This window comes from Plasmopara halstedii, assembly GCF_900000015.1.
Source record: "Plasmopara halstedii genome assembly, contig: Scaffold_614, whole genome shotgun sequence".
Taxonomy (NCBI): domain Eukaryota; phylum Oomycota; class Peronosporomycetes; order Peronosporales; family Peronosporaceae; genus Plasmopara; species Plasmopara halstedii.
Window position 1 is genome coordinate 2418551 of NW_020187532.1, and position 22343 is coordinate 2440893.

At 42.0% G+C, this 22343-nt stretch overlaps 4 protein-coding genes across 4 annotated transcripts; 2 read left to right on the forward strand and 2 right to left on the reverse strand.

The window, feature by feature from the left end:
* Positions 1–316: 316 nt before the first annotated feature.
* On the reverse strand, positions 317–2146 carry PHALS_12473 (EF-hand domain pair; the record flags this gene model as incomplete). Its single annotated transcript, XM_024728030.1, has 1 exon — positions 317–2146. One exon carries the CDS (start codon positions 2144–2146, stop codon positions 317–319), a length of 1830 nt encoding a protein of 609 aa, XP_024578547.1.
* A 1344-nt stretch (positions 2147–3490) lies between these two features.
* PHALS_12474 (LRR-containing protein) lies at positions 3491–5728 on the forward strand (the record flags this gene model as incomplete). Its single annotated transcript, XM_024728031.1, has 11 exons — positions 3491–3727; positions 3785–3869; positions 3932–4010; positions 4070–4166; positions 4227–4299; positions 4376–4479; positions 4553–4721; positions 4792–4908; positions 4979–5367; positions 5434–5511; positions 5567–5728. 11 exons carry the CDS (start codon positions 3491–3493, stop codon positions 5726–5728), a joined length of 1590 nt encoding a protein of 529 aa, XP_024578548.1.
* Positions 5729–7258: 1530 nt separating this feature from the next.
* Positions 7259–8124, forward strand: PHALS_12475 (RxLR-like protein; the record flags this gene model as incomplete). Its single annotated transcript, XM_024728032.1, has 2 exons — positions 7259–8058; positions 8121–8124. The coding sequence occupies 2 exons, from the start codon at positions 7259–7261 to the stop codon at positions 8122–8124; spliced, it is 804 nt and encodes a 267-aa protein (XP_024578549.1).
* A 102-nt stretch (positions 8125–8226) lies between these two features.
* On the reverse strand, positions 8227–9286 carry PHALS_12476 (uncharacterized protein; the record flags this gene model as incomplete). The annotated part of the gene is made up of 5 exons (XM_024728033.1): positions 8227–8272; positions 8346–8527; positions 8598–8640; positions 9137–9144; positions 9218–9286. The coding sequence occupies 5 exons, from the start codon at positions 9284–9286 to the stop codon at positions 8227–8229; spliced, it is 348 nt and encodes a 115-aa protein (XP_024578550.1).
* Between the last annotated feature and the right edge of the window lie 13057 nt (positions 9287–22343).

Genomic DNA, 22343 nt, shown 5'->3' on the forward strand with positions numbered 1-22343 from the left:
ATGTTCCAATTACCACTAATGATGTGTCTATGAATACGAACAGAATGATTTTATACTTTGTTACCCTCTACAACAAGAACGACGAAAGCATCAGATTTTGGCTTTGACGCAATCCTAAACTTAGAAAAGTTGTCGCCAGGCAGCTCGTCAGATAACATCGAAGATATTTTTTTGGTATTTGTAATATGAGTGCGACCGACAAAAGGCATTGGCATATTCTCGAATGGTCTAAAGTTTAACATTGGTGAGCGTGCTGGCAGTTTTTTATTGGTTCTGAGTTGTGAAGTTTAGCCCTACTATAAGCACTTGACCTGCTCTATGTACTTTTATCACCAATGCACATCGCACGCAAAACCTCATGCTCCTGATAAAAATGTATCATCAAAGGGTACATCAGATGCTGAAAACGAGCGTAGTTGACGCGACCATCACCACTTGGGTCTGCCAGTACACCTGACTGAATCCTCTCCGCTTTACTTTCAAATGGAAAGTCGTGAGTGTGGCTAAGGTGTTCAAGAGCAGTATAAAAATCTCTCATAGGTATGACGCCAAGCTGCAAGGTATCATATTGTGCAAAAGAGCCGTAACTTGCTTGTCTGACGACACCTTCACAAGGAAGATTCACCTTTTTGATGTTCAAAATGTTCACGTCATGAAGTAGTTTGGCTTTTTTCTTTAAGAAAGTCGCGTCGACTAGCTCATGCAGCTGCTGTGCCATGCGTGGAATAAGCTTGAGGTAATTTACCATATGATCTGGTTCGTCAGCCCGCTCTTGAGTCAACGCAACAAGCTGCATCTTTTGAATTGGTGATAATAACAACTTTTGCATATCTCTCACAGCTCTTTTCACCTCTTTCTGCGTCAAACGTTTTTTTAAATGCTTTGACGTACCCTCCAGATTGTGCTTCTCACAAGTTTCAAATTGGTCCAGTATGTACTTTTCAATTCGATCAACGAAGCACTTGCGCTGATAGTCAAATATCATGCGACGTACTCGACGAATCAACAATATCAGTTCTTCACATAAAACCTCCTCCACTCCCAAGGTATTGGTTTCCGTCTTAACCAGAGCTACGATAAGGTTAATTTCTGCATTACTGAGCAAAAGCTGTGGAGTTTCTAGGATAGAACGCAGCTGATGTCGTGACATACGGATACCCTGTTTGAAGGAGGCCCGACGACTACCAGCAGAATGAGAGCATCTCTGGTCATCATCAAGAATATTTTTCATGGTCGATGCAAGACCTGAATTTAGGTTTAAGTCTTTCTCCTCGTTTTTTTGTTTATTTTTCTCAACGACGGCAGTTGAATCCGTTTCAGCTGTAGCCCAATGTACAGCCATTGCGTTCTCTACATCAGCAGTACGCTCTACATGCGCATCTATTAGAGCAGTCAGTTTTTCAATAGTATAGTGAGTTTGGCGAGCTGACACGATCTCAAATTGATCGAGCCATTCATCCTCTGTTAAGATTTCTTCGTCATATTTATCATCAGGTCCGACAATAACATCGATCATGTCTGCAGCTACCGAAACAAATTCTCCGTACGACACCATGCCATCGCGATTAGCAGCAACAAGTGCCAACAACACTTCACGTGAAACCACGCGTGAACTAAGCTCCACTGAATTTAAGGTCTCACGGAAAACTTCAAACGGGAGATAACCATCACTATAAAAATCCCTGTGCTGCATTTGTTCGAGCAGATATTCTTCTGTTGCGTCTCGATCAAGCTTACGCTGTTCCTCTTTGCGTTTGCAAATGACTGCCGGTACCCGCGTGGCGACAAACTCGTCACTGAGATCAACTAATTGTGCTGCTCGCAACTGCATCTTACGACGGATAATGCGATCTAGTATTGCTTCATTAAATCTAATGGTCTCAAGATTGTGAAAATGCAAGTCTTGTTCAACCGTAAAGCCACAAACTCGCTGAAGATCGATACTGAGATAAAAGTATAGTCTGGCCACAGCCTCAGCGGCAGGTGTCTGAAGCGTGGGTTTGCTAAAGGTTGCTATGATTTGAGGCTTGCCGTCTCGGCCACTGGTGATTGCTGCCACGCTGAATTTGTACGAGAGGCGTCCGCATGCTACCCATTGTGAAAGCAATGTAGTCAGCAAGTGTAGAGATTTGCTTGTATCGATCATTGATTATTGACATCTAGCTTATCCTTCAAAGCTCGATATGCTATGTATAGACCGACTCCTTGGATAAAACTGATGACTTGAGACAGAGCTTGCACCTTATACACAGTTCTCAAATCACGAAAGTACCTTGATTATGTGCTATCAAGTGGAGTATAATAATGGGATTGCGACCATATCTCGTAAAATATGTGACCGTTCAAGATCTTTCAAAGTGATACTTGGACAGATGTTTTCGAATCAGGACGATAATTGAAAAGTTATTGCTATTACCGAAATCTTAGCTTTAAGACAGTATAGCCTTGATCCTCGGCACAGCAGCTTGCTTACTCGACCAAAAGCTGTATATATGGAGAAGGGAGCAAAATAAGCTACAACTCTCTCTTGGTATGATAAGGAATGAAATTGCAGCGCCAACATCTTTCAAGAAAATCAACTCCAAGCATTTGCCTTAAAGCTGTTGAATGGTATACGATTGAACATTGAATTCAACAGCTGCGCTAGATACAAAAGAGAATCATTTGCCAGACTGACGAAGAGCACAAGTAGGCATCAAAGTGTAACTTCCTTTAATACAAAGATTATGTGGGTATCAATGACTAGTTATGATAAAAGCACGATTCATTATCACGAAAACAAACAAAGACTTCTGCGTGTTTGTAGGTTCCGCGGAAAGTAAAAACAAACAGCTAGATAAGATCTGTAGCTCACTCCGATGCTGTTATATACCATTGAGACTGATTAGCGAAAGTGTACAACATTGAGAGCTTTTGACTCACAACATGCTGGTCAGTGTGCTGGATAATTATAAAAAGGTGTTTGAGGCAATACGATCTCGCTATAATTTCTCATTGCATTCTGGCTTGACTATCAGCTTTTAAAAGGATCGGATATGCTCCATAATGTATGCAATCATTACCGTATATGCATGGCAAATCACGACAGCTGCCATTTAGTCCTTCCCGCCGCGATCCTGTCAAAGATCTCATCTTGTCAAGTTATTTAATGAGAGACATTGAGGCCACGGGCTTTCACCAAGGTGTCGATAGTGTTAAGGATTCTCTTCGTTCGAGCGCAAGGGTGAGCAACTTTTTGAAAACAGTCAATATCGTATCCTCCGTGTGTATCTGCCCACCATTATATTAAAAAAATAAATGGCTACGCTCCTTTCTCACAGAGTCAAAAGCATTTCATTTTGAGAAAGCAATACAGTATACCCAGCATTGTACCCCGCGCGTTATTTGACCACTTTTAATTATTACAAATACCAGCTGTTGTAATATTCATGGTAACCCCTGACCCCGAACCGACGTCGAGTCTTTTTAGCTATTTTGCTTAAGTGTCGTCATGGCACCAACGCTTTCAATTGAATCTTACAAGCTCAAACAAAAAGTGGATGCAGTTAAAGCGCGAAATTGTCGAGTAGCTTCTGCCACTTTGAAATCAAAAGATTCTTATACCACGAATCAGCGACAGTATCTCAATGCTTGCATCGAAGCAAACGCAGATCCAGATCCAAAGTTATTGTCAGCTTTGCAAAAGGCGCAATTTGTTCTCAAAATTGATCGATTTGGAAAAGACGAGGTGAAATCTTGTGCTAATAATGATATTGTCGTCCAAGTTCTCATGGCGTCGCAATAGCTTGCTTTCAACATGAAGTTCCTTCAGAGGACGAAAAATTGGTCAGAGATAAGACTTTCGCTTGGCTCTGTGGCGACAAGTCGGAGTACGATGCAATCAATGACTGTGGATGTCAGTTATTGTAACTATTTCAGTGTAAATGTGTAGGCTTAAGGACTAAATTTGATCGTTTGGGCCTTAGCAGAGCGTACGCGTATGAAAAGGAAGGGGCAGCACTCGTTGTGAGGTAAGGATATGCTACTTTGCATATTCAGGAGTTAACATTTATCTGATCATGTTCACTAGGTCTGCCTGTGCATCAGCCTATAAAACATCATCTTTGATGCGCTTTCACCTTATTGGTGTAAGGATATCTCCTGCGGTTGTGTCACTTTTGTCCAACGTAAGATATACAAATCATTCATACATCATGCGCCTAAAACTATCTTGCTTTTCTCGCAAGGCTTTTGAGCACTGTCGCCAAATTGAAGACATAAGCTTGAGCGGCTCAAACATAAGTGATAAAGGGTTAGAAGGTACAACTTAAATTATATCTCCATGGATCTATGTTTATCAGGTCACCAGTGCTACTTGTTTTATAATGTTACACAGCTATAGCAATCGCGATCGGAAGGTGTCCAAAATTAAAGATGATTTCCTTGGCTGGCTGCAGTCTTACCAACAATTCTAAGGAACCTATCACCAAAATTATCGCTGTACGAACAATATAAGTGTTCAATGTTTACGCTTGCTTATCATATATGGTGCAATGAATATGGGATGTGTCAGCTTCACGGTGTTATCAAAGACGAAGCAGAATGGAGCTCAAGCTTACGCAATCAAATGATTCCTGCTGTATCATCACCCGACCTGCTACTAGATTTATCTCGCAACGATCTTGGTGATGAAACTGCTGAAGCAATATGCGACGGACTTTCTAGCGACAAGTGGTTGCTTGGTAAGGCTACTACTTGCAACATTATAGGCAAGTACCTTACAGCTTTCGCATGATCGGGATCCAAATCTAGGCCTAAATCTTGGAGCAAACAATCTGTCACAGAACGGAATGGAAGTGTTTAATGAAACCTTGAAAAAGCGCAACCACACACTTGCTGTCCTTGCTCTGAAAGAAATGAAGGAGCCAGGTAGCGCTTTGACTCAGAAGTGTGATCTTTTATACAAAAGCTAACAGAGTGTGCGCTGAATGGCATGTAGTGAGAGCAAACACAATCACTGAATTCAAAGCAATTTTGTACGACCGCAATCGCTATCTTCAACAAGTTGCCATGGAATCGCGTGAAAGACGTATGACGCTAGGAGCTTTGTTACTGGATTGGGGGGTCGACAAAGACACGATTATTGAAGTCTGTTATCTTGAGGCACCAAATCAGGAGTTTCGAACACAAAGATTCGCTCCTAAGATGGCGTTTAAGAAATACAATTTAGTCTCTCCAAAAGACAAGGTGGATCGCGGTTGTCCCCGATCCTTTGTTGGCAACCACAACAACACATGTGTATCGTTAAATGACAGTAGCAATCAAATCGAGGCAGAAGAGAATAGTAATGATGGAGCCGCTTGTACGTCCCAAAGTCATGTAAATACGGTGCGTGTAGTTAAAACGGTTGGGAACAAGCATGAAAATATCTCAATTGAGCGTTTAATTTGACAGATAGAGTATCTAATCGAGCGATTGAGTTCTCTTGAAAATGAGAAAAGAAAAATGCACAAATACGTTATTAAGATCGAGGTACGCTTATTTGTGGCGTGGTCATCAGCATAGTGACTGATTTGATCTGTTATAGACCGAAAATGAACAGCTTCGAGCAAAGCTGGAAACTCGAACCAATGCAATGCCAGAACCAGGCATATCAACGATCGAAGCACAAATCATTGCGCAGCTCGAGAACTCGATTAGCTCTCTTGCCGAACAAGTTGAATTGATAGAATACAAACAGCAGAAGTAGCTGCTCAGACAAGCAAAATTCTGGATCATAGAAAACCTTGCTTACGAATTTGATCCTTTTGTGCACATCAGGAAGCATGCTACCTTGTTAAAATGCTTAGAGAACATTAAAGATATAAAACTGACTTTTACACAAAGTCACGGCTCTGCAATCATGTCTTGTCTGATACTTTGCACGATATATATATATAAGGGCTTAGTCGCGCCAAAGGCTTCGGCCAAGGCTTTATTTAGTGCAATAAAGCTTTCGAACTCTTGTAATAATCCGGCAAAGAGTAAGCACTTGATCTAAAAACAAGGCTACGAACGACATTGAGAGTTAGATCGAGCGCACCATTTAAGATTCAAAATTCGTGGCAATTGTTGTTAATTCGCCGATTCAAAATATAGATCGAAGGTAGTACGCGGGTGAGTGGCATGACATGAGCTATTAGTTTCGCATTTTGTCACCCAGAGCTGCCTAAGATAACAAAACTTGCCTCGTTATACTAAACATACACGTTTTACCATTTTATGAAATAAAAGTGTTTGTATTATTCTACCGATATGCAGTGTGCAAGATGGAATTTCGTACAATTGTATAGTATTGTATTCGATACACTGCTCCAAAGGTACAATGGGGTGCACAAGATTATCGTACTTTCCCCATACACTCGCGAAATCGAGAACGTCTAAACTAAGTATTCAGGTTGTTGATTTGCTCGAGAGCAAAACTGAATTCTGTTTGAGTTTCATGATTTTGTAACAATCTGCATATTGCATGCCTGGAATATATATTTTTGTATAATCTGCTTTAGTGGTGCAAAATGCATTTTTTGTGCAATTATATATGTCACAATTTCCTTTTTTGAACAAACATAATATGGCCGTATACAACACCCCGATCGCCTTATTCGCTGAACAAAATGTTATTTCTTACATAGATTCGATAAATTCTATTTTTGCAAATAACAATTTTTATCAAATTTGTTTGTGTGAAAACCCATCACTGGTCAGAATCCCCCATCCCTAAAATAAAATCGTCATGAGGGTTTCAGCTGATACAAAAGGAAGATGGGGCAAGTACTGCTGCTTTCCCTTGAGCAACTCATTTCCGATTAACTAATAGCCTTGTCTAACTAATAAACATTTGTTCCACAAAATGTGACCAAGTACCGACTCACAAAACCTTGGATAACTCATAACCGTGAGTAGCTCGTAACTACTTTTCCACGACAATTTATTAGTTATCCGAGGGACGACTGACTATATTCTGGAAGAAAGATGGGCAACTCAATAATTACATATTAAGTCTCTCTTAATTTTTCAAACATCACTAAATATATTAACAAGCGTACCAGAAAACTTTCAAGTCAACTAATTATATACATGTATAGTATAAAATTTTATTTTTTTTTCACCATCAACAATTATAAGAAAGGACCCATAATAAATTCAGACATAAGAGCTCCAAATAGTATCTTGATGACGATTGTACAGCAGGGCGAGAAACGGTCAATTTTCGTTTGACGTGAATCTACGAACCAGAGAGATGAAGCTGTACCAAGGTCTTTTGGCTGCTGCCTTATTGTTGTCGAGGATTGAAGCTTCTTACTCGATTGACAAAGAGCAGGCAAAGAACGCTAATGACGCCCCCACGGCACCAAATGTACGAGTCCACTTTCCTACAATGGAAGAAAGGATTAACTGGTTCGACCCCATTGAGGACGTTACTGAGCGAATGGAGAAGGTTATTGAAAGCACCCGAGCGGATAATCGGCTAGTAATAAAAGATCAGATGCCAGAAAAACTGGCCAAACTTCGTGAGAACTATCAGCGTTGGAAAGCGGAGCTAGATAACAAGCCAGCTGAACTTCAGCTGAAACCACATGGCGAGGGAAATCAGCAGGCTCGCGCTTCTAAAGCATTCGGGCGGAGTCAGATCTATTATGACGAACACCTTATTAATCTACAATATAATTACGACCTCGCAAATCTGAACTTGATTTATGCTGCCCAACACGAAAAATTGCTGGGAGATTTACCACGACGGTCGAATATTGTTACTCAAACCGTAGCACTGGTGAAGTATGTAAAGAAATGTCAGACGCTCACCACCAAATTCGAATTTGACAAGGATATTCTCGATGCAAAACTCCGATACAATAAGGAGAATCTTGATAGAAGTCATCTTGATGAGCTAACAAAAGTAATGAATCCCACGGTTGATTCTCGCTCTCCCCAAGATTTACTCAAGGAAGCATGCCTCAAGCTCAAATATAAACCAGTCGTCAAACCCCAAATCGATTGGAAGATGGTGTTTGGATCTCCAGAATACCGTGTTCTCTATGAGTACGCTGAACTTCTCGCGCATAGCAAAGTTGTTGATACCAAACTGACTCCTCTTACTCCAGCTAAACTGATGAATGATATGTTATTGGGGCAGCTTGGTATAACTGGTATAAGATCTAACTCAATACCAGAGTCGTACAAACATGTTGCTATGGCAACTCTCGCTGATTATCGCTTGGTACATCCGAACGAAGAAGCCATGACACGGTTGAAGCTAGTGGAGTGAGTTGACACAGTAATGCAAACTTAGTTAAGTTTGGAAGATACCAAAAATTAAAAAAACTGACCATTGAAAGCTTGCATAATCAATTTGAGTGCAGCGCAGACTGCGTAAATTCTGCCACGCATTTTTCCATTTCTTTCTCCCGTCTGGCTTTATGGGATTAAGCCCATGAACCGTGCAAAGTCTCATTGTCTTATAACGCTGAACAACGGTCGAAAGATCATGCATGTTGACCCTATCAGCAAGCTGGTAACCTTTGTGAGATGCTAGTGCTGTGATTATTTTGAAAAAGAGCGATGGCTGAAAAACAACGCACCCAATTACAACCGTTCAAAATCGAAACATGGGAAACATTTCGTCTTGAGCAGTAAGAAAATCACCATCGAAGCCAGCATCATGAGCATTGGACTATTTGCCAAGCTCTTGACACGATTCTCAAGAAGGCGTTGTACGAAGTTGCCAACAACCTAAAATCAAATTTTGTTTCTCAAATGAATTTGTAAGATGGGACATTTGAGCAAGACGTTTCGGATGTTTACAATCCGGATGACCACAACAAAATTTCCATTCGTAAATACCGTCGCTGCTTCAATCGACTGATTCAGCTAGTCAAACCAATTCTTCTTAGATCACAACGATACAAACGTTTTGCAGTGTCAGCTTCTGCCTAAACCAGTCGCTTATGCTTTGTCCTTTATCACTGTGCTACAATCAACAAAAGATACATAATGTGGTCGAACCATTGAGTCCGTATTCCATACAATAATATTAATGAAATTTTGCTTGGATAGTTGTAGCGGAGAACTTGTCCATCATCCATGAACCGTCAGAAGATTTGCGGAGTACGCATGTCACTGCTGTTCCTGTGTTTAGAAAAATAGAGTAATCAATACTTTTGGTTTTACTGTGCGTGTTTTGAATTGCATCTGTCCGAACAGGATCAAGATTGATTGGTATGCATCGGGTGGTACCAATGTGATGACTGGATGAATTGGTGGCAGTCATTAAGAAGCTTCAAATGTTAATTTTTTGTTTGTATTTGTGTGAATGCCCAACACTGGCAGAACTAATATATTCGGTTATATTTGTATAAAAAATCATCCCAGTTTCAACTGATACTACCGCTCTATATATAAATTTATAAGTGATTTTTACTGACCTGGTAATTTATGTCAATACTATAAGTAAATACTAGCAATTTATTTACGTTTTAATATATTTGGAAATAAATTAATTGATCAAGTTCTTTTTCGGTAGAACGAATGTAATACTTCTATTATCGATCGAAATCGCAATTGCCGAAAACGAAGTGTCGTACACAATTGAACAATACGTATACATTTACAATAGGTGGAAAATAGACTCCTTGTGTAGAATATTTCCAGTAGTTGAATAATTGGGTCTGTATTCCAGACAATGGTGTCAAATTTGCTTCATATATGACATTTTGATGCCTTTAGAAAAATTGCGCTATTTTAATTGCTCTCGACTCATTAACATAATTGTGTTTATTCGATTTCACTTCGACGATCGCCTTCACAACATGCATATCGCTGCTATTCTTGTGTTTAGATAAATACAACAAGTTATACTTTTGATCTTACTGTGTGGTGCATTTTTGTGAGCAAGTTACACAGACCAGTACTGCTGAGGGAAGGTAGTAGTTGGTTTACCAACCAAATTGTATAATTTTTATGGATAAATGTAATAAAACGGTCAAATCTGTTACTTATCAGACTTTATTTAATTTCATTTTCTTGAAATAAATAGGGAGAATTTCATGGGTGTTGTTGAACTTTTCACTTCAGGTTTTACCATCAAAATCAACAGATAAAGTGCTGCGACCAAACCTTCCTTCTTCATGACGTCCATACCCGTGACGGCAAACAGACGCATAGGAGCCCTCTTGGGAAGCACCACTGGAAGTTCAGTATGATGATGACTCTGGCAAGGAAGATTTTTCTATGGCATGTCATGGCCGTCAAGGACGAGACCGATATCACTTAGACGTGGCTAATGAACGACGCCAAGGTATTGGTGATCATTGCGCAAGGCGTAACAAATTAACATATGACCAAGATACGGCCGGCCATGATTGTTATGGAGGCATGTGGAACGGTACGTGATTTTTACAATCGCTCGACGATGCATAATTGTGTGACGATGACGCGACGACTTTACGACTTCATCTGACGTCGGAATCTAAAAATTCTAATCGGATCCCATCGATTGTGAGGAATAGAAGGGACATCACATTGATTGAAGTGAACTGCTTGAGGAATCAGGGAAGCTGCGCGGAATAAAGGTTACGGAGAAAGCGTCTCGCGTAAATGGGAATGCTGGAAGATTTAAAGGTGGACAAGGAAACGTTCGAAAAGGTGGCACTCAGCGCAATTACGGCGGATTTAAGGGCAAATGCTTTAATTGTGACCAAGCTAGTCATGTGAAGCAGAACTGTCCGGACGGGAGGCGCATTAGTTATAATTACGCGATATTTGCAGTGGGCGGAAGACGATCCGTGGGGTGGCTTATCAACATCAGAGCAACATTTGCAGATGGCGAAAGTTACTCGTTAAAGGAGCCGGTACAATGAAATTGACCGGTTTGGGTGGAAGGGAGATTCACATGATTGATGTTATATATCCCAGGACATGACAAAAGATTATTGCCGGCTGGCAAGCTTGCAAATGGCTGTTTGGGGAGTTCAAATTTGTGCGTCATCTGGAAAAAGAGGAGGCGATTGCATCACACAATGGTGTGGCTACACCGCAACAAGAAGCCACTACTGCCAATAGTTGTGCATATTGACTAGATTTTACTATTTTAAAGGAGAACCTAAGATTTAAGATATAAGCGGCTCTGTCGCAAATAAAACAGTTGGATACAGTTTCAATTTTGAATGGAAGAAAATCTTTGCCTTGGTTAGATATTAAGTACTCTTGGAAGTAGCAGATTGCGATCCGATACACTTGTACTGGTTCTTGTATAGAACGTAAGGTCGGTGATCTTATTAAGCTTCCTCTAAGTAAAGAGCTGCAGAAGCCCTGCTGCAACACGTGTTCTAGAGTGTGTGCTTACAGATATAAGGCGTTTAATGCGAACTTCGTCGAAGGGAGGTGCAAAATATATTCTCACTTTTATGGGTAATTTTCCAAGATATGTTGCGACTTCCTTAATTCAGAGCAATAACGAAGTATCTGGCAAGTTCTTAATCAAGAGCATAAACTAAGAATCTGGCAAGTTCAAGGAATTCAAGACTCTTTGTGAAAAGTGATGGGCTGTACTTCTCAAATGCTAAAGATCCGAAAACGGGGAATAGTTTGTGAATAAAACGATGGTAGAGATATGGCGTCGTCCACTATCGCTTCGTTCCATATAGCCCTTAGCAAAACGAAGTGGTGGCGCGCATGAGAAGGGATATCGTAGAAAAAGCCCGCAGTTTGCTGTACTACAAGATTATTCAACGAAAAGGTGAGCGAAAATAGCAAACACGGCACTTTTTTTATAATCCCTCTAAGAATACAGCCCGTCGCAGGGTTTTGCTTGTGTTGACGATTCACAGAAATCAAAATTCGAACTATTTTTCGACTATGCTGAAATCGTCTAGGGCTATCGCGTATTCGACTTGGCGAATGCCAAGGTTGAAGTGACCCGCTCTATGAGGTTGGAGAGTGTGAAATAGGCAGCATTTACAACGCGCATGCACTACAGCTAGAAGCACCTTCCAGGTCATATAGAACAATGATGAAAATTATGTTCAAAACCAAGCGGATTGACAGCCACCTTGGGTTGAAACTATAAAAATGTCTAAGAACTAATCTTAGACGTCAAAATGGATGATGTTGAGCGTACACCAAGTGTCAGCATACAGCAACTGAATCCTTCCGAGCGTTCTAATGAATAACGGTTGGAGCTAGCAAACTATCGTTCATCTCTCATTATACGCATCAAGAAATCGTTTGGAGTTTTGGTATGAAGTAGTGCGAACAAGACGAAGACATAAACCGACGTTATGCCACAGAATGGCTCAAAAGATGAAGAGGCAATGGAAGGAAGTGATGGCTCACCGACACCAAAATGTGCTAAGAGAGGAGAACGAAGTCATTGCCAAAGCAGTCCTTGCGTACATGATGCACGCGACGATGAAGCGAAGTGGTGTGATACTATCAAAAGCTAAGGTTTGCTCTCATGAGCAGGACAGAATATGAATAACAAAGCCAAGAGGGAAAGCAATTGCCCAAATTGGATGACGATAGGTCTTTGCCAAGAAGCGCGATAACTATAGCACTATTGTGTACTTGTGCACTATTGTGGTACATGGCACAACCTGGCGCGAAAGGTTTCAGGCAAAAGTATGGAGTTTATTTCATCGAGACTTACTTCTGGTCGCCAACATGAAAAAAGTCTGGATAATACTTGCAGTTTGTGTCGAGCGCGACTACCAAATGGAACAGCTAGATGCCGTTACTGCTTTTCTGAATAGTGTGCCTACGGATAACGCTTATATAGAAGTTCTGCTGGATGAAGATACTTCTCACGGATATGCAACGCATTTGGAATATGCTATATACGTGTTGAAACAAGCAGCAAGTGCCTGAAACAAGTAGACAATAATATTGAGGGTTTTGGGGGATGGGCAGTATGTTTATGCAAAGCAATCATTGGAAGGTTTCGTCTACGTTGGATTATATGTGGATGGCATGATTGCCGCAGCAAAACACGCAGGGAGATCAATCAAATCGACGAAGCGCCCAAAAAAGCCGTTGTGAAGGAGCTGGGCAAGGAAGAAATCAATTTGGGCATGGAGACTGATTACGACAGATCAGCCATGACACTTCTGGACAAGCAGACTTGCTACATTGATGATGTGGTCAGACAAAAGGGCTAACAAAGTTCCAAGAGTGTTCACAGCCTGTGCGCATCAGGATTAAAGTTGCCGTCAACGGGACCGCCAAAAACAGAATAAGGTCGCTTGGCGACGCGCTCAAAACCGTATCGATCCTTGAATTTATGCCTGCTGAATTTATGAAGCGAAGATTCTGTGGGAGACATATAATGTACACCAAGTTCTTGAACTTTATTTCAGGTGCTGAGAATGTATGTCAATCGTCAATTGGTCGAGACAAAACACGTTGACTGCGTCATGGTGCATATCATCTGAAATTTTTGCGCGGGGAGCCTGCAGCGCTGGAGCAAATTGCTCCCACTCATTGGGTTTGCGCTGATTAATGCAGTACATGTTTCACAACACTCTTTTTGACTCTGTAGAAATTAGTTGAGAGACAGCAAAATATTGGACCGTCCATGGTCATATCGTAAGGAGACGTTTAGTAATGCTTTAAGGTCTCGAAGAGAATGAAGGCATATCTTGTGATCAACGTGGGCTAATTAAAGCCAATTTGGGTTACGCTCGTACGAGCCAATCGGTTTTTAACTGCTTTGCTGCAGATAAAGCAGTTTTTCTAACTGTCCACTGTAAACTGAGCAACCCTCTTCTTTAGAGTAGCTACGCCCTTCTTATCTGCGGGGATCGCATCCAGTCACGCAGTACGATGGCAAAGCTTACACAGATCATTCAGATTATGTCCCATCTCACTTTCCAACTCATGATGAGACTCTTTGCAAGATCTGACGGGCCGCCATAACTTGAGAGGGCTGATGTATGCCAGCTGCGGGATGATTGCTCTCCGTCACACTGCTCAATGATCAAATAGCGACCCACTTTCACGTGATAAGTTGGTAGGTCGGAAGTAAACTATCGTCATAACTAGTATCAGGTGAGCTAAGAGGATTGCTTTTAAATTCATGGCGATTTACATCCACATCTGCAAAATTCCGTGGCGCCGTTGCCTCTTACGATCTGGTCTAATCTCAACCTTATCTACCTAGGAGGCGAGGCAAGGGAGCATGTCGCAGAGCGCTTCGCACATGTGAGGAGAAAGCAACCTTGCGGTAGCTCGATAAAATCATAAATGCTACCTCTTGGAAATGAATAGGGCTGTCAACAGCAAGAACAACAGGCGATGGTTTTTACTTCGACGTCGGTGTCATTCTTTGCTCTTCGCAATCAAATCAAAAAATTGACGCTCTATTCGGTCTTCCGTTTCATTGAAGCTGGCTTGCCAATCCATAAGACAGGCTAGACAGTTTGACTTTTTCTACGTAAGCTTGCTTTAAAGCTTTAAAACGCATAATACCTTTGTCGCCCATGGTGAGATGGAATCACTTCTGTGAATGGATGTTTAAATTCCCCAACGAATAGAGTCTAATTACATGTTGCGTGTCGGTATAACCCAGAACTGGAGCTTACATGAGGCTATTTTATCACAGTTTTGAAGTTCACTCAATGCTCTCAATGACTTGGCCTGTTCTAAACATTGCAAAACATATGAGCAAATAAATGGCTTGGTTTGGCCATGTATTTGCACAAGTACACACGCAATTATGCACCGTTAGTGCAACCTCTAGCGGCACTTTCGGAGAATAAAAATGAGTGTGAATGGTCAGAAGAACACCCAGCGATATTTGCTTAAGTAAATAAGTGCTTTTTAAAATCTCGTGTCTCTGCGATGGTAAGCCATGACGTGCCTTTTCATATGGTCTACAATTTAAATGTCATTGTGTTTTGACGCAACACTATGATGAGGATTGAGAGTGATTTATTTCGTATCAGCCGCGACAACTCCGGATGACAAAGCGATTCTAGCGATGAAGTATGCTTTGGTCAAGTTCCATGTGCACTTGCTGGGAGTGTAGCGCCTTACGATTCACACGGATCATGCCTCGCTGCGTACGGCAGTAAAGATTCTAAATTTATCGCAGTAAGTGGCTTAATGGCTTTCCGTCTTTGCGAGGTACAGCTTTGTTGTACACTACAAGCTAGGCAAGACAGACATCTTAGCCGATGCGTTGTTAAGACGTCCGTACTCTGATCCAAAGTCCAGAAGCGAATACATGCACGAGATATGTCGATAATGGGATATGTTTAGTCAATTAGCGTGCAAGCTGCGATTACAGTGCGCGAAGAAATAGTCGAAGGGTACAAGTCTGATGAAAAAAACGCCGGACTTTTTGAGGTTTGTCAAGGACTATTCTGGCAAGCTCTGTAAGGTCTTCAGTCTCGTATATGATTGCGTATTCATCCTTTGGGGTATACAATGAATTGTTCTATTGTGCGGTTGAACACGGGATACAGCAAGATTTGTTGTTCGTAATGACGAAGGTTTGTTTCATCGCCTCTTTGATGTATGACATAACTGGCCGTATCGAACGTGTGAAAACTTTTCTCTGTCTTTTTCAGGATTACGATTGGCCACATATGTGTAAGTAGGTGCGCAAGTACGTAAGGGCTTGCGAGATTGGCCAGAGAGGAGATCTATCGAATTCCACTCAGGCCACACTTTGGTCATGGAAGTATCAGCTGACAGCTGGAAGTTTGTGTGTATGGACTTCACATTTAGATTTCCGCGTGACGCACATGGATGCAATGTCATTCTTGTTTCATGGACCGAAGTAGCAACAAGGTTCATTCACGCCTGTTGCAGAAAAGAACTCTGCCTATAATACAGCTAAGATCTTTGTAAACATTGTTTGACGTCATTATGGCATTGTACCAAAAATTGCGTTTATTAGTATATTAATTCGTTTATTTTTGAAATGATGAAAAAGTTATTTGTAAAATATACACATTATTTACATCATTTATCGTTAAAAATTGTTGAAATCGTGTATAATCGTGACACCCGATTCACGTCGAAGAGTTGGCGTAAACTGTACTGACTATTGGGCCAAATTTGTCCATGTCAATAGCAACACACCCTGAAACGGATGGTGAAACAGATCGTTAACGTCGAGTCCTTGAAAAAGGACTGCGTTGTCACGGTGCGTCGCTCAAAGAATGGACTGAATTTCTCACTCCTGCAAAGCTTGTCAAAAATTTCACGCATGTCTCAACAGCTTACTCGCCATTTTATGTGGTTTACAGTATACATCCTAGAGTACCTGCTTCCAAAATGGGCAAGGTTTCTACCTTTAGTGGGAGAGCTACATTCAGATTGCAACGCTGTCTCACACAAAGTACAAAAAGCAAATTAGACTCAATGAGACTTCAAAGTACAAAAGCAAAATTGGACTCAATGAGACTTCTAGACGACATGACAAGCCGTGAGGAACAGCACGTTGATGACTTAATTAATCTCTTGTGTGGTTTGCTTGAGACGCAATTGCGAGAGCTCAGGACCTACAAAAAGAGCAAGCAGATAAGAGCAGAAGGGCAAACAACAGTGTATAAGGTCAATGATCATGCACTACTTAGTACGATAAATTTGCCGGAACATGCAGCGTCCAGCTTTTAGATTTTGTCAAGATTTATTTAACAGTATAAGGTTCTAAACTGCTATGGTAATGCTGCTATTCTAGCCATTCCAACACGCATGAGCCTACTTCATACTTTTTATGTGGGTAAGCTATCTTTCGACTTGATCTGCCAATTCTACTCTTTCTTTAATAGATGATCAAGCTGATTATACAGTTCGTTCACCTGACCGCGAAGAGCAATCAACTTTTCACCCTGAACATTCTTATCGACGTATGATTGGTAAAGAACATCGAAGGACTGATCCTTTACATTATTAAACGCTTGAAGGCAAGAAGGTAATCCCAACAGAATACCTCGAGTACAGAGCTTGAGATCACAACGTGTGTTCGTGAGCCAGCTCATGAGATTTGTTTTCCATCCGGATTCGAACAACTTTATTTCAAACCTGTTGAGACTTAAATCCAAAATGGACTCCAAAGCTGAGCACTGGGTGAAACAATAAGCTTTTGATTTCTGCTCTTCAACAAGTTTCGAAAAAGGCATTGGCAATAATCTTCAAGCGTCGAGCAACGCTGCTGCAATGCCTCGATCTGCACGCGATGTGCGCTCTTCCTTAAAGTCGATCAATCGCTTTTACGCTCAACTTCACCTCCGATATTAGACACTCGTGGGTGCGTTGTTGGGTATTATCGGTCACGAACCCGATCGACTCGTCACAGTGAGAAGGAGCAGTTGATCCTTTAAGGCTTCTACAGGTTTGGTGGTGAGTCTATCCATCGGACTCGTATAGGTGGGTACCTCGTGGGGCCCTAGAATTTATGACGTGATTCGCCGCTACGGAAACTGCTTGTAGTGTAGCTAGAGGTAACACTACGTGGGTTCTACTTGGTCGTGATTGGGGGTCCTGCTAGCTCCAATTCGGTGGAGCCGACATTCAAACTTGTTCACTTTGTCAAGGAACTACCAGCCTACCGGAGTAGCTGCGATGGGCTGAGCCGGATCATCATGAATATTGATTTGATCCGCCACCACAAGAAAAACGCTTCATCTAGAGCATCATGTACCACCCTGATGAAGCTGCTATAAACGGCCTGCACAAGTATCAAAGTACTTCTGGCTTTGAAGAGGGGATGATCTAATGGGCTACAGTTAACCATTTCGTGCAGAAGGTACATAGATGTACCTTCTGTATGTATTGTGGGAATGTCTCACAGAGGGATTACAGTATGGCATCCACATGCAAATGTGACATCTTTAATGAGGTCACAAGTATTCTGTGTGATAGGGAATGCTGACTTTTACATGGGGAGATGTGCTGGTAACGAGACCGACAAGTATTAGTTTTTTTAAGCAGGTGGTGTATACCAGTCACATCTGGTCAAATCATTCCCTGACAGTTCACGTTCAACCTGTTGGAAGCGAAAGCTCCGTACACCCAAGATTTTGTCTAAATTTATGCTGGATTATCAATCTCATTTTATGAATCGGATTGATAGAAGCCCAAATTTTATATGTTAAATCCTTAGGAGCCCTAAGGGTGTTCTGCATGAAGCCCTAAACCGATAACTGATTTTGATTAAGTTGCAAAATTGCTTTTTAGCCCTCATTTTATTGATCCTGTCAAGTTGCGACTATCCTTCTCCCTCCACGTCAAGAATCGATTTCTTGTCGCACAAGCGCGTGTGCTGTATTCATGTGGCCGCTGTGAACCGCGCCATCTTACGTTCCGAGACCTCACTGTCTCGCGATTCCTTGCAATGTCCTCGCGGGGTAATTCTTACAGCTTTATAAAATCTTCTGTAAGAGGTCGTAAGGGCAGACTTTTACCACTAGGATGTCCTATCGCTGCATTTCCGTGTGAATAATCGTTTTCGCCACTTACCCGTGTTCACTGCTCTGCATAGTACAGTAGATCTGACTGAGCAGCACCGTCACATTGTGAAAAAGATGAGCATCTTTTCATCTTCAGTGCCTTGTCCTTCAAATCTAGACTTAGAGTCACCCATCAACTCTCCTGGTCTGACACGGAAGATAGCAACATCCAGGCGCTTCCAATCTGCACCAGTCCGAACGCAGAGCAAAACAGCTCACAGCTGCTTGTTCGTCTTACCAGAGGTACACTTGATACACCACGACGTACAGTCGTTCTTTTCCCTTTTAACATGGTACACTCTGGATACCGCAACACACAAATCGCCCCTTTCCGTCTTATTCCGGGACGGCGCTTCAGCCTTCCAAGCTTTAAGCGAGACGCTTAACAATGCCATAGCTATCAATTATAGACGCACCGTATTTTGCACGGACGCTATTGCAGATTTGCGCTTGCGCGAAAATCGCCTGACGGATTCATGACTCGCCAAAGATCCACCGGAAGAAAAGTGTGTGGTACCTTCCTCTTACAACTTCTGGTTGACCCATGGCCCGAAAAATTCCAGCCACACCATGCGACATGAGCTTGCACCGCAAGTATTAGTTCGGGACTAGACAAAGTCCCACGCGGTCGAAGTCTTTAGGTCTCAGTTGAAAGTTTACCATAACCTCCGATACTTTCACTAGCGTCCTTCGACGTAGTCGCACGGAGTCGTATCCGCATATATTATTTTCAATTCCTCCGCAATCTATCAACTGCTTTTGGCAGTCACGTATCGTGGGTAGCTGCACGACTCTTATGAATCTATCAGGACATGACACGCCTTCACAAAGACCGGGAGTTTGATATGAACAAATAATAACCTTGAGCTGTGAGACCCATCGCTCTTAGCGAGCGTCGCTCCTTTTGGGGATACCACGACATTCATGAGGTACAATAAAACTCAATCCTTCACAATACACAGCTTAGTCTCCAATGAGACTTGAATTTCTCCCCGCGAAAGGTTGCCAATATGTGGAAGATTGGTCCTTCAGCTTTATCCGCCAAGAGTGAAGCGGTTTGCAATGCGCAGATACTTTCTCAGTGGTCGTGCAAAGCGTCCGTCAGTATTGTGGAAATTCTTGGTGGCTAAAAAAACCCTCTCTTTGTCTTCAGCATAGCTGAGGTCCTTCAGATCTGGCGCGCTTCTAAAGCTTACATTTTTAGCAACTCATTTCGCCCTCGCAGCTCGGATGTTGTGTGTCGCATTGAATGCGATGCCCGAAGCTTTTTTAAAAAAAGGTGGCATTGTCGCGGGAGATCCTTGCGAGTTGCGAGCGTTCGAGGACCATCCTTAAAGGCGGTACAGTTTCCACTATATGTCTGGTGCCATCGAGACGATCAGAGCTCTTGGCTCCTGGATATAGCCCTCCGATTCTTTGACTCCCGCGACAATTAGACTAGAGCTTCAAAGAAACTAAATAAGCCTACTCAGGTGATGTTCACGATTACCATCGTTTTGAATCGTCCCACGCTGTGCCCCTATAAAACCAAGGTCGAAGAAATGGCCATTCTAACTCTCGAGATTTTTTCTTAATGGTCTTACCATGAGAAATATCGGCTTTTTGTCCGGCGCCCAACTGGGGCATGCCTCGCCAGCGTATTTTCAAAGCGAATGAGCATCCTAAGGCAAGCGAATATTGCTTGCGGTTATTTGGCCGCCAATTTTTGGATCCCATCTGAGTCCATAATAGACAGAAGCTTGTTAGCGTCGACTATCTATCCTTTGAACAGGAAAGAAGAGAAGAAAATACGAGCATTTTATGCTCCATCATTGCAGATGATAAAGTATTCTACATCTCAATCGTGTGATAAACACACCAGCGCACAGCTAAACTAGCCTTTTTAAAGGCGCGCATATTGTGGCCAACAGCCTCGAGGACATTCCCAATGAGTAGGAAACGTGTCCCCACTGAAAACTGTCGTCATGACTTCCGAGATCTAACTTGACATCTCTATCCACACCGAGCGGAACATGGTCTAGCAAATACTATGTAAGAGGAGTTCTCGACGCTCTGCTTCCTCTCTGAAAAAAAATGCTTTGTTCCTGTTTGTTTGGGCAGAATTTGATGCGATGCCCCGCCGCAAAGCTTACGGTAATGTCCAGAAATTCGATTACGAATTGGACCTGGCTCAAGGGGCTTATCTTGCTCTACAGGCTGAGTTTCGAGCGGTAGACGTCGGGAAAATCTGAGCCCACCATGAATACTACTGAATGTTGGCAAAGGAATCAAGGGGTGTTACACACATAATTTGCACACTCGTTGAAGAATAAAAGTTGCCTCGCACACTAGGACCAGACAGCATTACACGCTCCCAAATTCCTCAACTTTGTAAGGGTTCTAAAACCCTTTGGTATGTTCGATACGTAAGGGTATGGTATCATAAGTCGGCATCCAAAACGCTTCCGTATTTCTCTGCTGTTTCTAAAAATTGCGGGTCGTACGTTAGTTTACGATACCACTGAATATATCAGGGCTAATCTAGCTTCACAACGCCTGGGCGTTGATACTAACAATTAACAAATGTGGGCTAATTATTTTTATGAGATACAACAATAATATTTTATTGCAGACCCCGTCGTGCCTATTATTTTTACGAGATACAACAATAATATTTTATTGCAGACCACCTTAGAATTATTTTGTGGAGATTCTATCGATTGACCGATTGTAGAAGCTATATATTTCAACTGGCAGAGATGGGCAAATGCAATTAGTGATTTTTCGGAGCGTCTACAAATAAAATTTGTGCGAGTACATAGCAGACCATCTACCTCGTCAGCCTCGCTCGTGCCCTAAACACGTACGTATCAGAAATTGTGTCCAGCTTTTACTGCGATACTCACAGTTCTATAAAGAAGCTGGACAGACGCAGGAAGTCTCGGTGCAAACCCTACATGTACGAAAATTCTACATGTATTATCTTGTTTATTGACCTCCTAACCATCGCCACAGTCTACGAATTCTCTGTATCTCGATGTGGGGCTACATATATAAACGGCATACGGTGAACCTAATCAGGCGGTGCGATTGCTCGCGACATCTGCCAATTGAATAGTATGCCATACTTAAAAATGCACCGCACGTTAGCTATCCGAACTTGCGCGTTACCTTAAAGCCCAAAAATTGCTGGCGTGACGCGCAACTAACCGTTTCTAAAAGAGCCAAGATCATGCTCATTCTACCTCACCCGTCCAAATGAAAATATATCTTAATTTTTTTTACCAAAGAGCTTGACGCTTGAGATTACTGTAGAGCTCTGCCACTGCAGTTTAACAGCTGACCAACACGTAAAGATGAGCGGCAGACCGCTGCTGGGCCTTCTGCCCTCAATTCGGCTACCACCTTTTTATCAAAGACCGGATCTTGTCAAGCGTGTCGTATTGTCACAGATACTTGAACATGTCATGTATCATTTTCTGAGAGACTCAATAGTGAAACTGACGACAAGCCGCCACGCATCTAGCTCTTACTCTCAACCTGTCTTAACTATCGGCAGAAAATAGGATCACAGATCGCACGTAAGATCCCAAATCGAGAGCCTCTGAATTACTAAGAATGTGAACTCGCTTAATAAGCCAGTGTACGATTTCGAATTATGGAATGGACACTTTATACAGTGCTGGCTAAAAATATGTAGCCACGACTAATTCTCAAATTTTTATGTCAATTTTCAGCGAAATACCCTAAAACCGTGTAGAAACGCTATTGAGACAAAAAGCTTCCGGAGCATATCATTTTTTTCACAGACAATTTTTCGTTGCGGAGATCAAGAAGACAAAAGTACGTAGCAGCGTGAAGTTCATGCGCTTTTGAAGATTGCATTAGCAGAAA